General features: G+C 33.6%; 1 protein-coding gene across 1 annotated transcript; it reads right to left on the reverse strand.

Moving 5' to 3' along the window:
* Positions 1–1775: 1775 nt before the first annotated feature.
* LOC115886022 (neurotrimin-like) lies at positions 1776–18987 on the reverse strand (the record flags this gene model as incomplete). Its single annotated transcript, XM_030905053.1, is given in 4 exon segments — positions 1776–2458; positions 7659–7733; positions 13801–13842; positions 18838–18987. Coding segments are annotated over 4 exon segments (404 nt in total), but the record flags the coding sequence as incomplete, so codon positions are not given.
* Positions 18988–21727: the final 2740 nt, after the last annotated feature.

Below are 21727 nucleotides of genomic sequence, written 5' to 3' on the forward strand. Positions count from 1 at the left end.
AAGAAAAATATAAGAGGTTTTTTTAATTCAATTTAATAGAAATAAATGTATTGCTCATGCATCTGTAGAAGTTAGTAATGTATGGCAATCGCTTCTTTGATTTTAAAGAACATAACTTAAATAAACATAACATACGTAAAATTTAAAAATAATCATAGAGAAACTTTGGGGCTTTTTGGTTTTCCCTTATTAAGTAATTGTTATCAGGTAGTAATTGTTAATTTTGAAGTTTAGCTTGATATATAATGTCATTTTAACAGAACGTCAACGGTTTCTTGTAGACGTATCTGTTTTAAAAAAGTAAAGTGTCCTCGAATAGTTGAATTTAAATATTTTAAATAATAATAATCGTTCCGCAACGTTAAGCATTTTTTTCTTTGTTAGGCAAATTTGTATAACTGCAAACGTAACTTCTGACTAGCAGTATTTTCTTGCAGTGCAGTGGCGAAATATCCATAAAGGATTTTTTTGAGAGACCCTGTATAGTATTAAATACTAATTTCCTATACTTAAAATGTAATAACAATAGCAATAATATTCATTGAAACACAATGTCCCCTGTAAAAATAAATAATATAAATAAATAAAAAACAATTTATCATCTCAAAGGGAACGTTCCAACATTGTAATATTGTGTTTGTACAACAAAATATACATAATTTCACTACATCTTTACGCTAGTTAGAGCTTCAGATTTAATATATTTACATTAATTATGCAAGAAACGTTGCAGCATAACTTCCTAACACATACACAGCATGTTGTATGAATAACACCAAGGATATTATCTATTAAGTTCACGAATATTGTTAGATTAAATTTAGTCGAAGTTTATGTACAGCACGAATAGAGAGTTTCGTTATGTTTTGGACATAAATGTCAATATTTTCTTGACATTCAATGTAGAATTTTTATCGTAGTTATATAGAACGGATTAATATTGTATTTAAGTTTTGATATTTATTAAAACAGAATTTAACTTTTAGTTTACATTTTGTAAAACAAAATAATTTTTACTTATATTGTGATTAAATGGTATAATAAAATTTAGAATAGGTTACAATTGACTGTCACTGTCACAATCAGTAAGTTTAGTAACAATCCTAGAACATAACCAACAAAATTGTGGTCTGTAAGCCTACTCTAAACAAGTGTTTTATTTAACCGTTTTGTATATATTGGCTTAAAAGAAATGAAATAATAAATAAGGTATATAAATATGAACGATGCATATCACAAATATGTTTACTTACTATATACACCCACCGGCACGAACTACGGGCACCCTAAAATTTTGATGTATTTTAAAGTCTAATATAATTTGCTCTAGTGGGCCGATTTTGATAATTTTTATCAATTTGTAGCTAAATTATCACATGACATGAACGTCGATATATATGCCTGCTTTATAGATTATAAAAAGGCCTTTGACTGTTTGTCGCACCAAAAACTTGCCGAGAATCTTAGAACCATCAGTATGCCACCCAGTTATACTGGAACCAGACTGCAGAGATCAGGGCGGATGGCGGAACGATCTTATGAAGTAGTCAAAAAATAAACTATTGAGAAAAGATACACCTATATGATAGAGTCATTTTTAGATTCCTTGCTTTGTTAACGTACTCCACAGGATGTTGCAAACTTTCATCAAAATATCAACTTTTGTTTCCTCGTATAATTGACAAATGGCAACTTTCATTTTTAATTTAGAAATAGATACTAAAAAGTCAAATAATTTAGCTCCAAATTGCTTAAAAATCATTAAAATCGGCCCATTAGAATAAATAAATTAAACTTTAAAATACATCAAAATTTTAAGGTGCTCGTTTTTCATGCCTGTCAGTATATATTAGTACTGATAACATTTTAATAATAAATATTTTTTATATATTTAAGAGATCTTCTTTTATTTTTATATCATTGTATTGTTAATTTTTAAATATTGTTGATAGTGTAAAAAATTAAACTCAACAACCTTATATTACAGAAAGAGAATCTACAAATATATATTTCAACAATTGAAGTATTTGTATTAACTAAATTAATTGCAACATATTTAGTTAAGCATTGTGACAGAAAAAATACAGATTAGTAAAAATGTTGTATAATTAAAGCTTGACAATTCGTCCTGACCGAGTATTGCTAAAACAAGTTCACTGTTGTATGTTGAAATAATCTGACAATATTTTAATATTGTCACATCTAAATTCAGTAATTTAATACACAAAATAACTTTGTGATATTGTTCTCATTGAAAATGCTCTCCTTTGTCTTCAAGATGGGATATATTTTCTAAAAAAATCTTTTTTCGTCTTTCTACATTACTGGAACCATATGACACGGGCGAAGATGGAGGTTAGGAACATTAGCCCAATAAACTTCCCACGTTCAATGGCGTGGAAATGATTAGTGTCGCTGGCGCCCGAACTGATCGTTTTTCCGGATTTCCCAGGCTTTCCTACAAACAACAAAAGCTTATATATAAAAGTAAGAAAAAAATCCACTAAAAGGAGATATCTATAGAGGTTGATTACATATTTGAACACTTTTATGTTAACAAAACAATGGTTTTGTCATCATAAATAAGGCAATACATTGACTACATGGAATTTTACTCTTATTTAAATTAAAATTGACAATGTACTCTCTTGCTCTCGGGTAAATGTCAAGTTATGTTGTAGTGTTTTATTTTCCTTTTATAACACCAAACGTTCCAACCCTCAATTGTAATACAGGGTAGCCTGAATTGTATTCCGAAAACTTCGGCAGTATATTCTGTAGATAAACATCTGTAAAAAAGTTTCTATAAATGTATGTCCTAAAATGCTTCATTTCTGAGAGCAAGGGGTATTTCTGGGGTACAAGGGGTATTGAAGCGATACATATAGCCTAGCTTACCCAAAAGTCAACCTCACCTTCACGTGGTGCACCCTGTTTAAACAAACTAGGCTCTGACGACCGAATATAGGCGGTATATCATTATAAAACCCTCAGATCTACCACCTTTCTGGGGAAAAGGAGTAGTAAACTACTCCTAGCCGGCCGAGAACGTAGCACAAGGGAACTATCGTCGCAGTCCTCACTGTGCCATAGCCATCCCGTGCTACAGTTGCAGCCAAACTGTGCGGCAGCGTAACCGTCACAGTTTAACCTTTTTACGCAGCTTACACTCATCAAAGATGGAACATTCGAGTAGGACAAAATCATCGTCCGGAGGTAAAATACCCCCTCGATCGGCTCTCCGGGAGGGGGTGCCTACTCGAGCGTATCATCGGACATTGTCAATGTGTCACGTTTGCGGCGTGGAGCGTCCGCACTCTACTGGACAGGACAAACTCCAATCGACCAGAGAGAAGAACAGCACTGGTCTCACAGAAACTCCACCGAATAAATATAGATGTTGCCGCTCTTAGAGAAACCCGCTTTGCGGATGAAGGTAGTCTCAATGAGGAGCATTACACCTTCTTTTGGAAGGGTCACCCGGCAACACACAGGAGAATTCATGGCGTAGGCATTGCAATCAAAAACGAAATCGCCACCAAATTAACAGAGGTACCTATTGGTGTCTCCGAACGTCTTATGACCCTAAGGTACCCCATATCAGACAATACTTACGTTAACATCATAAGTGCCTACGCTCCTACCCTAGACGCTAAAATTGAGGTTAAGGATAAATTTTACCAAGCTCTTCAAAATATACTCCAACAAATTCCAAAGCACGAACGAATCATTTTGCTAGGTGACTTTAATGCCCGTGTCGGCAAACAACAGGAAGTATGGCCTGACGTATTTGGAAAACATGGAATAGGAAACGTAAATAGTAATGGTGAACGCTTATTAACAACATGCACAGAGTATAATCCTTGCATCACTAATACGTGGTTCATGCTGAATGACAAATTTAAAGGTACCTGGAAACATCCGAGATCAGGCCATTGGCACCAATTGGACCACGTAATCGTTCGAAGGAGATGCCGAATATGGCACTGACCACCGACTTTTAATCTCAAAAATGAAAATCCAGTTAAAACCAAAACATCCACACTGTAAAAAGCAAAGCTACATGACCAGATTGAACGTACGGGGTATAGAGAACAACGATACCGCCGACGCTCTCCGGGAAGCCATCAAAGAATCACTTCCACCGATAACTTCAATCTCAATCGTGGATGCTGAACATGGCTGGACACAACTAAGAGATGCGATTCACAAAACCAGCAAAGCAGTACTGGGAAAATCCAACAAAAAGAAACAACCAGACTGGTTTAACGAAAATCAACCGCATATACAGGCTTTGTTGGAACAGAAGCATAGAGCACATCAAGCCGTCACTGTAAATCCACAAAATCCGAGACTAGCAGACAACTTTAAGGCAGCCAACAACACGCTCCGAAGAAACCTGCGCCAACTAAAGGATAACTGATGGTCGCAAAAAGCTAGTCAGATTCAGGAGTATGCCACGCATCACAACTATCGTAAATTCTTAAAGGCTGTAAAAGAAGTGTACGGTCTAACTAAAAAGGCAAGATGCCCAATCATGGCACACTTGGCGAACTTCTAAAAGAGGAAGAGCAAATCAGAAACCTCTGGAAAGAGCATTACAGGCATATCCTTAACCAAGAAAACAACCCCAATAATATACAATAGAAGCACTAAACACAACACCTCAGTATAACAGCCTCGATGTATTAGATACTCCAATAACAGAACAGAAAATAATGGCATCTATAAAACAGCTTAAAAACAACAAATCAGCTGGCTGTGACACGATTCCGGCGGAAATCTATAAGTGTGCAAGTAAAGAACTTATTGGTCATCTTAAGGCTCTCCTTGATATCATATGGGAAAGCGGATAGGTACCTCAGGACTTTTGCAACGCGAATATAGTAAATATATTTAAGAACAAAGGAAGTGCATCAGACTGCGAAAACTACAGAGGAATTTCACTACTGGCTATCGGAGGAAAAATTCTTACAAAAATTATGTCAAACCGCCTGCACCCACATATAGAAAAAATCCTCCCAGAATCGCAAACGGGTTTTCGCACCAACCGCGGTACCGTCGATTCCATATTCTCCATCCGGCAACTACAGGAGTAAAAGAGCAGCAGTCTAAACTTTACGTTGCATTCATCGGTCTAACAAAAGTCTTCGACTCTGTGAACAGAGATGCACTTTGGGCAATTATGAAAAAGTTCGGAGTACCCATCAAATTTCTTACAGTGTGTAAAAGCCTCCATAACAACAACAAATCAAGAGTGTCATATCATGGATCACTAAGCGACCCCTTCCTAACAAACACAGGCGTTAGGCAGGGATGTGTCTTAGCGCCTCTCCTATTCAATATATTCATGGCAGCGCTCTCCATTATAGTGGACAGCAAACTGCAGGAGAGAGGTTTGGGCATTAGATACAGATACGACGGCGGTCTGTTCAACATAAAAAGACTCAGGGCGAAAACACGTACAAAATTCATCACAGAACTTCAATACGCTGATGACTGTGCTCTAGTTGCAAATACGTTACAGCAATTGCAAGAAATGTTGAACACATATACATGGGCATACGAGGCCTTGGGACTTAAGCTGAACATCGATAAAACTAAAACCATGTGTACCCCTTCCGGAAGATCACAACAATGCTATAAAAATCGGAGATGAGCTGTTGAAATATGTAGCGGAATTCAATTACCTCGGCAGTTTGATTTCGGAAAAGGCCAATATCGACTCTGAAATTCAGCACAGGATTAGCAGCGCCTCAAGAGCATTCTGGAAATTAAAAGACAGGGTTTTCTACAATCATGACTTGAGCACAAAAACCAAACTTGCGGTGTACCGAGCGAAAATAATTCCCACCATGTTATATAGAAGCGAAACCTGGGTGCCGTACCGTCGACACATGAACGCATTAAACAAGTTGCAACACAGACATCTTAGACAACTCTTAAGAATAAAATGGTTCCATCATGCCTCAAACGTATCGATCCTTGAAAAGCTAACTGCCAGAGTATTGAAGTCATGATTACAAAGTCCCGCTTAAGATGGGCTGGTCACGTATGCAGAATGCAAGAAAACTGCATACCAAAATCTCTGCTTTACGGTGAGCTTGTAGACGGTAAGAGGAGGCCGGCTGGACAACTCAAAAGGTTCAAGGATATTTTTCACGAAAACTTAAAGGGAATTAACAAACAGAATGAGTGGGGAAAGCTCACAATAGAACGGAATGGAGAAGAATTGTAAAGTCAGTTAAGAGCGACAACCAAAAAGTAAAGAGGCAACAAAGCAATGAGATTTTTGAATGTCTGGAGTGCGGTAGACAAATAACATCACGTATCGGGCTTTTCAGTCACAGGAAAGCTCATGAAAGAAAACGCCTTGCGTGACCATCTTCTGATGCGTGTCAAATACTCGTCAGCGAGTAATGGCGGTATGTATGTATGTATGTACGTTTCTGAGATACAGGGTGCAGAAGTTTCATTTTTATTTCGATTTTTTCGAAATAATTTCTGAAGTAAGGTCAATATTTGGATGAAAATTGGTGTCTGGGAGTTTTTTGATATGGCAAATGTGATTTTGATATTAATATGACTCTTATTTGTAGGGGGCACCACCTACATGTGTTTTAACTGTTTTGAAAACTTTTTGTCCGTACGTGTATAAAACTATTGCGTAAAAAATATTCATTTCCGTAATTTTTTGCGAAAAAAATGTTTCTTTGTAAAAATCGCTACGAGCAACCGTTCTCAAGATATTTTGAATGAAAATAGTCAATTCATGTCATTATTGACAAAAAAAATAAACATGTTGAGATAGATATTTATTTCACTGAAATGATAAATTTGGGAACTTTTTATTTTTTTAAATTAAACAACAGTTTCTGTTAAACTTCTGGCACAAAAACATTTTAAATTTATGATTTCAGTCTAATAACTATTCAGTCAACATGTTTAATTTATGTCAATGATTACAGATATTGATAATTTCGATTCCAAATATCGAAACGTCGTAAATGTATATTTTTTTACACAGCAGTTTTATACATGTGCGGACTAAAAGTTATTACACTTCAAACCAGTTAAAAATATGTAGGTGACGCCCTCTATAAGTAGGAGTCATATGGACATCAAAATCAAGTTTCTCATGTCAAAAAACTCCCAGACACTAATTTTCATTAAAATATTAACGTTATTTCAGAAATTACATGGAAAAAACCGGAATAAAAATGAATTTTACTTATTTTAATCTACAGAATATGCTGCCGAAGTTTCCGGAATACAGTTCAGACCACCCTGTATACACCCTTGAACCACCCTGTATACAGTTTTTTTTAAATGCTTAAAAATTTAAAAATGTTATATCCGTCACAGTTTTTTGGAGCACCATGTATACTCCATAATAATTTGACAATATACATACTATTTAACTTTCTCTATACCTTTTATATTTAACATTTTTTGCAAACCTTTAAACCTATGATATAATTGACTTTATTCTATCGTTGACTCACCATGTACAACATTTTTGAGCCCATAAAACTACCGTTTAAATTTTCTAGTGACCCTTCGTGCAAAACCCTACTATTTTAGAGAGTGTGCGACTGCCTTAAGCGAAACTTTCCTGGAAAATTCCCGGTATTAAATTTTTAAAAAATTCCTCATACCTTTCTGACCTGCTCCGTTCGTGCTGCCCGTCTCTGCGTCGTAAGTCAGGTCCACGGTTTTATCGTGAGCCGCACCTGCAAGTAGTAAAGTGTATTTTTTATGGCGAACAAGTGCCGATAGATGGAAGAGGGTTTTGTCGGGGAGGGGGTAGGTAGCTGGTGGGATATAAACCATAGGCGTTCTTCTTCTAAAAGATTTTTAACTATTAATAATATATTATATTAATTTTTAACTATTTATTTTTTATTTTTTTATCAATAAAATGCTTAGATCGGTGGTGAGAAGCTTGGCGTGTTTCACACGGGTTATCACCGATATTTAAAGTATTTATGTAAATGCAAAAAAATGCTTCAAATTTTGTATGTATAAAAAATATGAAATGTTTTTCACATCCAAAAAAGTTATGTAAATCAATGATTAATTGAATCGTTTTTGTATTGGCCAATTTTGTTTTTTATGAATTTGTACGCTCAAAAAAATCGATCTAACAAATAAAGGTCATCTTCGCTTTAACGCCATCAAACGAAAGGAATCTTTGTACATTCTCCTTTCTCGCTTCCTGGTCTCCGTAGCCATCGAAGCGAACAAGTCGTCATGGAGAGCGTCACGTCGCGTCGCTTAAGATTTTCACCCAAGACTTCATTTTCTGTAAGATTCTCTCAGTTTACCACGTTTCGACTCAATATAAAATGTATTGCCATTGCACTGAGGAGCTTAATGGAAATACATAGAGCATGAACACTTTGCAACAGAAATTACTGATATACAAGGTGGGTCTTAAATAAGTGCAAAATTTTTCAGGACTGGCAGATCTCGATAAAAGAAACACATTTTCTCTTTACCATTTCTCAAAAAGCGAGTTATTTTACTTTGCAAATTAAAAAAATGATTTTTTCCATAGCAACTATTAAAATTGCCCTCGAAATTGCCTTATATCTATCAAAAATAGTAGATAAAATAATACTTTAACCGCAAGGGTAGATTAAATGATACTTTAACAGCGAGGATAGGTTAAAAACTTTATTTCTTCTCGCACGTTTTTAAAGTGCTTCCATTTTTGAAAATGTTTGTATTCCTTTTTATAACTTATTCGGGATTTGAATGGATGTAGTTTGGATATAGCGTTTGTCGCCTCAGCCTGAATATCTGTTGGTAATTTACTTATTTCGTTTTGAGACATTTCTGGCTCCAATTTAATCAGCAATCGACACGAAAGAAAATTAAAAAATATTGACTCAAAACTGGCAACTAAAGAGACAGCTTTATTTATTTGTCAAATTACATAGAAACCAAAGCCAACCCAGTACAATATTTTTTCTACTCATAATAAAATCCTTAAAATAATAATTTCTGAATATTTTTTAAAACGTAACTCCTTATGGAAAAAAATATTGTTTTATACACGACGATAAAATTGCATTATCGTCTCCCAAAATTAATTCACTCGCGATTTCATCGCTCGTGAATTAATCTTTTCGGTCGACGATAAAATACCATTTTATCGTTTTGTATAAAAAATAACTATTAACGTAACATAAAATAAGCTCAGTAAAGACTGACAAATCCACAAAACTTCAAATCAAATTCAAATGTGTCAAACAGAACTGTCAAGAATCCCCACTCTAGAGTCCTCTTTCCGTCGACCATGTATAAATCATGGATAGCATTATACTCCTTGCTTAATCTTTTTATTCAAAGACCTAGACAGATATTGATAGAAAATATTGTTAAATATTTGTCTTTATTTTAATATCATACGATTTCAAGGTTTTCTTACTATAAACGTCATAACGTGATCCTATCAAAACTTTCAACCATCAAATCAAGCATTTTATCGATCTTGTGTTTACTTAGCATTAGAGTAAATAAAACTAACGTATCAGTCGCTTTCTATATCCGTATTTTCCCTTGAAAAGTGTCCGCGCTCCGTACATTTTCTTTCTACTTCTCAGCGCAACGGTAATAAATTTTATATCGAGTCGAAACGTGGCGAAGTGAAAGAATTTCCCGGAAAATGAAGTCCCGGAAGAAAATCTTAAACGTGGTGTCGGCTTCTATGAAGTCTCGAACGCTTCAGTGGACACGGAGACCAGGAAACGGGAGAAATAAGAAAAAACACAAAGATTCGTATCGTTTGATCGGTGCTGAAGCGAAGATGAAATTTAGTCGTTATATCGAATATTTCACGCGTGCAAATACAAAACGAAAGAGACTAAGAAAAACAAAAACAATAATAAAAATTAACGATTGACATAACTTCTTGGATCTGACAGACACAGATTTATCGAAAATGAAATTATTAAAACGTACCAACGTTCAAGAAACTAGAGCTATTGAAACATCATACACTACGTAGAATAACATATACGGAAAAATATCAGTACAATAATAATAACAAAATTCTTCTTCTTATAGTGTCAAAGCGTACCATACAAAGCGTCGACTACCTCTCGCATACAGTGATGTGTCTCGCTAGTAGAGTGTGTAGTCTCGCTGGTGATGTGTGTTATCAGTGTTTCACAAGTACACGGGACCTACAGTTTATCGCCGAATCCGAACGACACTATTTGAGAGGCTGTACAAGGCAAATATACTCAAGGTGGTTTGCTATTGCCTTCCTTGAGGTGGCGGCTCGCTGGTCGCTCTATTTAGATAAATAAATAATTTTATTTAAATAAATAAAGCGACTGTACTAACTGAGGATCGAACCCAGTACCATCCCATCTCTCGCACCGCAGATCGACACAACACTAGTGTGTTATCTTACATCTAAGTCACGCCGGGAAATGTGTAGCTAAGGACTATAAGCTCTAGGAGCTATAGATGTCCGACGCACTATTACCAGACCCTGTATATTAAAAAAAAATATTAAGACTGGTAGATATATTTAATGTTCTCTTAAGGTACATAATTAAGCAGTATTTAAGTCTATTAAAGGCCGTAGTGTTGTGATGAGGTTACAAAAGTATTTGTAAATGTAATGTAAAATAAACTTGTACGTATTACAAAATTATATTAAATAAAGTGTTAAAAATTAGTAATATATTAATAATATATTGAAAGTTTAAATTGCATAAACATTAAATGCCAATAATTAAAAATAGGCTTAAACTGATATAATTATCCATGTATCATTCGCGTATGACAACTTAATTTGGTTCACTTCGAACATAATCGATTGATTACATCCAAAACATAAAATACAACTGAGCTCGTTTACAGATTCGAAAATTTATTCCCTAATTTCATTAATTTATATCAAATTTACTGTTACGAATGTAAAAGGGACGTTAAAACTGGACAGGAATATAATTAAAACTAAAATCAATAGAAAAATGTGAATAAAAAAGTGAAAACTGAAAAAAAAAGTAAAAATTGTGCCATAGTCTTATTCTTTAAATGCTTTTTTCTCTTAGCAGCTTTAGGCATTGCGTTTAAATTTAATTTGAAAATATTTTTTTAATAAACAAAGGCAGATGAAAAAATACAAATTTCAAAGTTAGATTGTTTTAAGCAAAACCCAGACCTTTTATAAAGGAAAAAGTTTTGGACTCTTATTCTCTATAAAAACATTTAGGTTTATCTAGATCCATGTTTTTAAAAAATAAGAGTGTCCCCACGTGTCACTGTCGAAAAACATTTTGACGAAAAACATTTTATTTTTTTGTCCCTGCTATGTGATTATTTTTATTTTTCTTTCGAAAAGAAATATAATATATAAATATATTTGGCCCGGAAGGAATATAAAAATTCTGTTTTCATTTTCAGATAATTTTTTGTCACGAAAAGACTTTTATTCTGTTACAATAATATTTGTTTCTAAAAATGTGTACATACGTTGTAAGCTGTTGTTTGTTTAAATCCAGAGTAATTAAGTTTAAATTAAATCAATCCATTTTACGAGTCAAAATCAATAAAATAACATTATTTCAGATACACAATGCGGCACTAGATTAAGATATTCAATTTCCACGGCACTGGCTACTGTTACTAATGATATTTTAAATGCTTGGGATAAAAGTTTGGCTAATGTGCTTGTACTGTTAGATTTTTCAAAGGCATTCGATACAATAAACCACGATCTGCTCTGTGCAAAGCTAAACTATTATCGATTTGATCGGTTTGCTGTACCATTATTAAAATTGTATTTAAATAATAGGTATCAGTATGTTTATTATATATATATATATATATATATATATATATATATATATATATATATATATATATATATATATATATATATATATATATATATATATATATATATATAAGGTGTCCGTTATTAACAAAGCTGATCATTTCTCTCATGACGACCTCTAAATTTTTAGTTTATTGTCTAAAAAAAAAATAACAGACCATTGTATACCCTTAAAATTCACAATAAACCTTGCCCCAAAGACGATTAATTTTCCATTAAATTACATAGGAATTTGCCACTTTTTTCAAATATTTTTTTTCCCTCGATCTTGTTCTCTCGCAGCCATGACAATCCTATAGTCTTCTACAGAATTAAACGCTCTACAAAAAAGGTCTCTACAATTTTTCTATAAACCTACTACTTCTAAAGTGATTCATGGTTAAAGTTAACCACGGTAAATTCCTAAATATTTCAACTTTTTTGACAAAATTATAATTATTTTTGAAAAATTTAATCTATTACTGTAAAAATATACAACTCTGATGGCGTTAAGGTTGGGAATTAAGAAATCTTCAAGTCCAATGAAGTTTAAACCATTTAAGTATAGCTGATTTATTTTAATAAACATTCTTTAGTTGGATTTTTATATTTCTTTTTATACTCGCTTACAGTCTGAATCACATATTGCTTTTCATTTTCACTTCTAGATATAATATTAATGTATTCTTCTGACAATTTAACAGCTCTTTCTGCAGTATCATTAACTACTCTCAAATTTTTCACAATTTCTAAGCCTCTCATGTATCCAGGATCCTCTAACCATTCCGTACTGTCTAATTGCTGAAAACATGTATCAATATTAAACCGTGTAAAAAATTGTAACGAATTTGAATTTATGAAATAATCAAGGTTTTTATTTATAAACCATTTAAAATCATACTCATTAAAAATGCAGCGCCATTAGAAATATCGAACTCTTCATCATTATTCACTTTTAAAGCTTCAACCATTTTCTGCCAATACTATAATAAGTATTAGAATTAACTACTTGTCATGCATTCAATTGTCTTTCATGATTCAAAATTGCTTTTTTTCAAATAATAGATTACATTTTTCAAAAATAATCATAATTTTGTCAAAAAAGTTGAAAAATTAGGAATTTACCGAGTGGTTAACTTTAACCGTGAATAACGTTTGAAGATCGAAAAATTGTAAGAGACCTTTTTTGTAGCGCGTTCAAATCTGTAGAAGATTATATGATTTTCATGGCTGCGAGAAAACAAGATCGAGGGAAAAATATTTGCAAAAAATGGCAAATTCCTATGTAATTAATGGGAAATGAATCGTCTTTGGGGCAAGGTTTATTGTGAATATTAAGAGTTTACAATGGTCTGTTATTTTTTAGACAATAAACTAAAAATTTAGAGGGCGTCGTGAGAAAAATAATCAACTTGGTAAATAACGGACACCCTAATACATACATATACAAGACTTGACTTGATCAACTTGTATAGATATACAAACGATCTGCGAGAAAACACGTGCTGTTATACTAGAATGTGAGTGTTTAAACAAACAAAATAATAGAATGTTTTAATATGTGTGTATTGTCCATTTTTTTACAATTTCAATTCTATGGAAATCTACGTTCAAAACTTGAAAAAGACATAACTGTCGAAACGTTGTCAATGAAAATAAAACTATAAACGAAATCTAGAAACATTTTTAAAACCCCAACGACCTAAGGCCAAGAATAAAAAGAAAAAATTATATAGTATTCCAGGTCAAAGAAACTAAACCAAAAAAAAATATAAAAGATAATTAGAGAATATGGTGGTAAGTACCTAATAGTCAGTTTGGTCTGGATCCAAAAGAACAAAAATTAGTATAAATTTATAGACAATAACTGAACGAAAAGAAAAAGTTTAATAGTTACCCATACCCTATAATAATATTACTTAAAGACTATAAAAGTCATGCAAAGCAAAAGTCATTCTTACTTTTCATTTTGGTTGACACTGCCACGTTAGGATGGGGTATTTCTGAAATAAGAAAAATGCATATTGTTAAAATGTTTTAAAAGCATATTTATTATTTTTTCGTCATACTATATTGTTATATTATTATAACATAAGCAAAATCAGAATGGAAAAGATGCATATAACGTCCGCCGGACGTTATCATAACGGCCGGCGGCCGTTAAGTTTCTAAGGTAATCGTAACGTCTGTCACCTGCAACAATGACTATTTATTGTCAGTTGGACTTTTCAAAAATTGGGAAAATAGACCATAGCGAGATGTCGCGAGAAATTCCGTTGGAAATACAGGAGGAAGCGGCTGCGGCTACTCAAAATTTACTTCCGACTATAACCAGAGAGAGATATCAGCAGGAATATGACAATTTTTTGAAGTGGCGGCAGGATAGAAGTATAAACAGCGTAAATGAAGCGGTATTGCTGGCTTATGCTAAAAGAATGTCTGAAATGTATTCTCCTACATCACTGTGGACAAAGATATCCATGCTGAAGCTTGCGTTGAGAGTATATGAAAACATCGACATATCAAGGTAAAAAGCCATTATATTCTTCGATATTTAATCATACTCATCTAAATTATATTTGTTCATAGATTTGGTAAACTGTTCATGTTTCTGAGGCGCAAAAACGAAGGTTATTCACCAAAAAGCCAAAGTTCTGTCGGAGAATGACATAAATAATTTTCTACTGGATGCCGATGATTACACCTGGTTACTCTCGAAAAATTGTATTGGTGCTTGGTATTCTTGGAGCTTGTAGGCGCAGCGAGCTTTGGTCACTCACAGTTGATGATTTCGAAGATTCGGAGAAAAATATTCTTGTCTCATTAAGAAATACTAAAAATAAGAAAGATAGGAAATTTCTTATCCCAAAAACGGGCCTTCCGTTTGATGCCTATGGTTTATACAAAAATACATCAACCTGCGTCCTCGTAACTTTGACAATCCAAAATTTTCATTGGTTACAAGAAAGGCAAGTGTGTTAAGCAAATCGGTATACATACCATCGGGGAGCGTACCGCAGAAAATTGCAAAATTTTTGAACTTGGAGAATCCAGAACGTTATACAGGGCATTCATTTCGTAGATCATCAGCAACCATGCTCGCCGAAAATGGTGGTGATTTACTATCGCTAAAGGAGCTAGGAGGATGGGAGTCTTCAACAGTGGCAGAAACTTACATAGAAAAATCAGTTTCAAAAGAATGAAAATAACAAATCAACTTTTTCATGATAGCTCCAAAAAATAATGTGTCTTTAGTGGATACAAATATTTGCCATTCTTCAGTAGCATCATCTTCTTCTATAAAATCTGTAAATCCCTGGGAAGGATTACAGATTTCTAAGAACAAACAAGTGCACTTTTTAATTTCCATGTTCATTATCATGAAAAATGAATTTTAGTATAAGACATTATGTATTTTTTATCCTTACTTGTGTTATTGTTCAATAAAATTTGTTATTAAATAGTAGTGTTTATTGCTCTAAAAAATCTGCAGTATGACGAAAATCTAGAAACGCAACATTTGCCGATAACAAATAACGGCCTTGGCTGCTTATGATCCTCGGCTATCGCCTCGGATCACAAACTTCAGCCCGGCCGTTATTTGTTGTTTATCGGCCTTATTACGTTAATAACTATAACCTATAGAGAAATTAACAATAGTTGGGGAGCATGTTTTTAACCCTTTCTTATAATTTTATATCCTGATTAAAAAAGATAGCACGCTAAGATAGATCGCTTACTAGGTCTGTTAACGGGGACTAAAAGCAAAGGCATGGTTTTAATATAAAAATTACGAAAAATTGTTAGTGTCTTCTTCAAAAGCGAATATCTCCCAAAAATAAAAACAAACCTATTGAGACGAACCAAAAAAATAAACTATCGAGAAAAGATGCACCTCGATGATTTTCAAAATCCTAAAATTATTTTCAAATTCCTCCAGAAGGAGGTTACTAAAAAGTAAAATAATTTAACTACAAATTGTTTAAAATCATCAAAATCAGTCCACTAGAAACACCAAACTTTAAACAAATGCCTTTATTGTCAAAAAATTTTTCAATTTGTAGACAAAGGTAAACTAAACAAACAAAGTAAACAAACAAGGTACACAAACAAACAAACAAAAGATAATACAAAACATTATACAAATAATATTGTCGGTCTTATTGTTTAAAATAAACATTTATAAATGTTTACAATACAAAAGAACAAAAAAATAAAAATAATATTCAAAAATATTTAGTTAGTTTATAGTAAATATCAATGACCTCTAAATAAATTTATTTCGATGTCATTAGTAAATATAGCAATAGCAAACATTAGACCAGTGTTTACAAGATCAAATTCGATTTTCAAAATATAATTCATTTACAGCGTAGAAAGCCTTGTCTAGTAAATAAGAGTTCAATGCTTTGCGAAATGAAGAAAATGATGTTATGGATTTGATTTCAAATGATAGGTGATTGTGTCTCAGGATTTATTCCCAGTGAATATCGAACAGTTCTCTTCTGGAGCTTGAAAATGCGGTCAAATTGAGTCGCACAACACGTACCCCAGAATGGAAGGGCATACCTGAGGTGCGACTCAAAAAATGCATAATAAACAGTTCTAGCCACTCTGACAAGTTAAGCTCCTTAGAAACAGATCTTAATGTAAAACAGGCAGAGCTCAATTTTTTCGACAAAGCTTCGATATGTATATCCCATTTCAGAGAATTGTCTACAACAAGCCCTAAGAATTTTACAGATTTTACGACGTCAATGGAGGTGTTGTTAAGTACAAAAGGCTCCAGCGAGTTTTTATACGACAAAGCTTTAGTTTTAGAAATGTTGAGACTCAGGAGGTTCGAGTCGCACCAAGATTTAATAGTGATTAAGTCATTTGATATAATCCTATGAAGTGCCGTGACGTTCTTGTTGCTCCAAGTGAAGCTAGTGTCGTCCGCAAAAAGACATATTTTGCCACTGATGTTTATGTTAGCAATGTCGTTAATAAAAAGAAGAAACAAAATAGGGCCTAGTACTGAGCCTTGTTCTTCACATTCTATTGGCTTGCTAGAAGACAACGTGGTATCCACCCTTACAAGTTGACTTCTGTTGCTCAGATACGACTTAAACCATTCGAGAGATGATCCCCTGAACCCATAGTGCTGCAGTTTATTAATTAGGATCTTATGACTTACACAATCGAACGCCTTAAAAAAATCACAGATAATAGTTGCTGTAGAATGATTGCTATTTAGGCTGGAGTAAACTTTATTAAGGAGGGAAAACATAGCGTCATTTGTGGACTTGTTGCTTAGAAATCCAAATTGATATTCAGTAAGTATTTTGTACTTAAACAGAAAAGATACCAGCCTTCTTTTAACCAACCTTTCTATGATCTTAGATAGCGTTGGAAGGAGTGCAATTGGGCGATAGTTAGAAGCTTCATGTTTGTCATGTTGACCTCCTTTATGCAGAGGAATGATTATTGCCATCTTAAGACATTTTGGAAAAATACCATTTTGAAACGACATGTTTATTAAAGTTGTTAGGTGATTCAGAGTGCTTACTGGCAGATTCGAAAACATTTTTAAAGTTAGCCCGTCGGTCCCAGATAAGGATTTATTTTTGATGGTATTAATTGTACTTCGAAGCTCTTCTAAAACTACGGACGAAAAAAAGAAACTGTGTAAGTTTACATTATCATTAGAGATGTATGAAAATGGATCATGAGAAGGACATATAGTGTTAGTTAAGTTTTCGCTACATTTACAAAGTAATCGTCAAGGGTCTCAGGTGAGGTAGAGATATTGCTAGACGAAGAAGCTTTGTTTCTCAAATCATTCACAATAGACCATGTTTCTTTAGCAACATTACCAGAATTGACTATTCTCCTATTATAATAAAGATCCTTAGAGGCTCTTATAGTCTTATGATAAATTTTTCTGTATAGTTTTACGTAATTGTGGAAGAAGACACTGTCTGAGAATTTTAAGTGAGAGAGTGAACGCATGTTTTTAGAAGATATGCGTAGACCTTTAGTGGTCCAAGGTTTATTATGCTTATTTTTGATAGGCCTAAGAGGAAAGGATTTGAACGCTAGACTGGTTAATGTTTTTACGAAAATAGGAAATTCGGTGTCGACATCATAAGAGCGAGTATCCCAGTTGGTTGTTTTACATAAGTGGCTGAACTTTTGAGCCTTCTTTTCTGAAAAAATACGGAATAATTTACGAGGAGCATTTTTGCTTTTAGACTTTATCGAAAATTCAGTTAAAACTGCTTCATGATCAGAGAGACCCGAGCTAAAGACGTTACAGGCGATGGAGTAAGGATGAAAAGATAACACAACACAGTCTATAATACTAGAACTGGCTTTGGATATTCTGGTAGGTGAACCAACATGCATGGCTATTCCAAAAGAATCAAAAATGGACTGAAGAAACTCCTGAGCAGCACATACACTAAGAGAGTCAATATTAAGATCACCACACAAAATTAATTTGCTTTTTAAGGGCAGGGACTCAAGCAAGTTTAGTAGATTATGACAGAATAATTGCATGTCAGAGTCAGTATAAATACAAATAATGTTAAGGTCATAAGCATTATGGTGGACAATGAAAAATTCGAATACTTTTTCAGATAACAAATCATTGTACCTAGTTACCTCGGAAAAGTCGTTGTTTAAAGACATTATCATAGTACCTCCATGAGAAAAATTTGTTCTATAATCTGGCCACTGTGGTATAATTTTTAACAAACACAGGCTCATCAAAATTTAATCAGTGCTCAGTTAAGGCAGTGATATCTGGAAATTTAAGTTCTTCTAGTAAAAGATATAATTCATTTATACAATAATTAAAAAAATAAATTTTTTTAAAATACATGAAAATTTTCAAGTGCCCGTTTTGCGTGTCGGTGGTGAGTGTAAATTAAATTTGATTGTTAGTGATTTAATTTAGAAAGTGACATATGTATTTTTTCGAATACTTTAATAAAATAAAGAAAAATACTTACTGTACACGTTGACAGAACCTTCCATGTCCCCCAAAGAGTTTTTTGATATACATTTGTAAATGCCATAATCTTCAGGGGCTAAATAGTTGATGGTCAGTTTCATGTGGACTTTGTAATTATCACCTATAATTTCAGGAACATATTTTGAACCTGAAACATTAGATTAATTTTTAATATACTACAATACATATCAACTTAGTATTTACATCCTAAAAAATCTAAAACGGGGTCCAGACCAAGCAGACAAAACAGCGACAAGACGCAGAAACATTCATGTTTTACGACAAAGTTTGAGACAAATCCAATACATTTCTGCGACATTTTGGTCTCATTTTTGTTTTGTTTCCAAATTCGGAGACTTTTGAATGTCCCGTCTCGAGTCGGTAAAGTATAAAGCCTGGTTTAAAGAGTCTCTGTTTTGTGGTTTATTTTACGTAAAATTGTCGGCGCAGTGTGGATGTCGTGCGTTGCCAAAAGTAGGAAACTAATGAAATCAGACAAAGTTAGTACTGTGGAGTACTGGTACTGCTAATATACGACATTAGTACCGTATGATAAAAAAAAAGTGGGATGCGTGCTCCCACAAAAACACAAAAAGCCTGATGTGTTGATTAATGAAGAACAGGAGTTAAAGCAAGTGTTCATTTGCGCTACCGCGGATCAAAAGCCCACGTTTTCAAGTAATCAAATTGCTAAGGTGGTTGCCCTGCCCACAATGCCCGTATTGTTCAAGAATATATGAACAATACTTTTCCCAACCGTTTAATTAGTGGATATGGAACTATTTTGTGGCCCGCTAGATCACCAAATCTTTCTCCCAATGATTTATTTTTGTGAGGTTATGTAAAATCCAAAGTGTATGGTCATAATAGGGCTAATAATCTAAATGAGCTTCAAGTAAAAATACGAGAGGCTTTCCAAACTATTAGCCCTAATATGTTAGCCAATGTCAGACGAGGATTTTACGACCGCCTAGACTTCTGTCTAGCACAAGAAGGTGGTCTGTTTGAACACTTGTTATAACTTTTTTATCTATTTAGAGTAATAATTTAGTTTTTTTTTGGGTTTAGAGAATTTATTTATTTTTAGTTTTGGCTTGTAAACACACTCAGATAATAAATATTTAAGTATTTTTATATTAAATGTTACCTTAAGTGAAGGTAAACACTTAAATTGAAAATAATAAATACTCGGCACTCCTCGCGTCGTATTCCTAGTCTGTCACGACCGACCCGTCTAAGCACAACTGCAACTGCGTACTGCCTGACCAGCCGAATAGCCGGCATGAATCTCGAGTACGAACGCAAATCGGGTAAGCGTAAATTCGTCCAGCAACTTGCTTGATAAGAAATCAAGAAAATCTTAAAATTTCTTGAAAATATAAAATAAAAAAAGAAATATTCATTTACTTTACAAAGTGGGTATACTTCAGTGGCATACAGCCTTTTGAATTAACGTAAAACTTTAAAAATAAAAAAAATACATTTTTAATGTACGCCACTGAAGTAGAGTAGCTTTTATCATTGTTGTTTTGACTGTTTTATCTGTAGTAGTATTATCACCGTCACTACACTGTCAAAGTTACTAATTAAACTTCTACGTCCAGGTGTCTGAGGTGTAGGTAGGTATTCTGAACCAGATTCAATTACGAATGGCTCAGATTTGCTGGTCAACAAACCATCACAATCACTCGTTTTAGGTTAGGTTAGATAGGTTAGATAATAATAATAATAATTAACAAAATTATGTAAATCTGCTGATTTTGGCTACTGTAGTATAATGAGCCCAAAGTTTTTGAAAATTTTGAAAATTAGATGCCTAACCCTCGATTTTACGCATAAATCATAAACATCACATTAACCAATCTCACCGCGACTTTTAAACAGGGGTTCCCCTTTAATAAACGAATTTTAAACGGGGTTTCCTTTGTCAAGATATCAAGAAATTTCAAGATATCTTGAATCAAGACAAGAAATCACCTATCAAAAAATGGTCAAGACAAGATTTTTTTTAATTCTTGAAAATATTTCAAGACAAGACAAGAAAATGCTTGTCAAGACAAGATTTCTTGTCTTGCTGATCCCTACTCTATATAGAGTATGGCACTATAAGAAGAATATTAACCTCATATAGCCTCACCTTCTTATATACTCACAAGCCGCCACTGTGTACAGATAGTTTGTCTCAAATTTGTCTTGATTCATTTTCATTCTTCTCTGAATTTCCCATTTTTGTCGCGGGTTTGTCTTGTTTTTGTCTCAAAATCGTGTTCACTTTCTGTCGCCTTAGTCTGGACCCGGCATAAGGGACACAGTTTCAAATTCCCCTGTATTATAGGAATCTTACCCCTTAGGGATCTTTAGTTTAATAAAAAAATAGCAATGTGGTGTGATAACCGCCCTGTAAACTTTGTAAAACGCACGAAAATAAAACACCCTGTAAAGCAAAAATTGATCTATTATTTTTTGTTGGTTTTTTTTATTTCTATTTTTATTGCTTTTTACCAGATGTCAAATAAACGAAATTTACGTACAAAGTTCTCCTGTAAGCGTGTATAAATCAAAATGTATTAAAATATTTACAAGATTACTACAGACAGAGGACTTTTACTATAGAATACTTCCTCCTTTTTGCCCATTAAATACAATATTAAGTAGGAGGTAGGACGCTTAAAACCGAAACGTGTCTACAGAACTTTACGACTCCTTCTAGATGTAGTTTATTAAACTTCCACCAGGTGGAGCTTAACAGAAAAAAACTTAAAAGGAATCGATAAGGACAGTACATGGAAATATTTTATCTTTAACAAACATTATTTTTTAGTATCTTCGTCTGATGTCCCAATAAAAGTGAGCTTTCAGCTTTACGACGTGGCTGTTAAATATCTACT

Source organism: Sitophilus oryzae, unplaced genomic scaffold (assembly GCF_002938485.1).
Source record: "Sitophilus oryzae breed Bouriz unplaced genomic scaffold, Soryzae_2.0 scaffold_466_pilon_pilon, whole genome shotgun sequence".
Lineage (NCBI taxonomy): Eukaryota > Metazoa > Arthropoda > Insecta > Coleoptera > Curculionidae > Sitophilus > Sitophilus oryzae.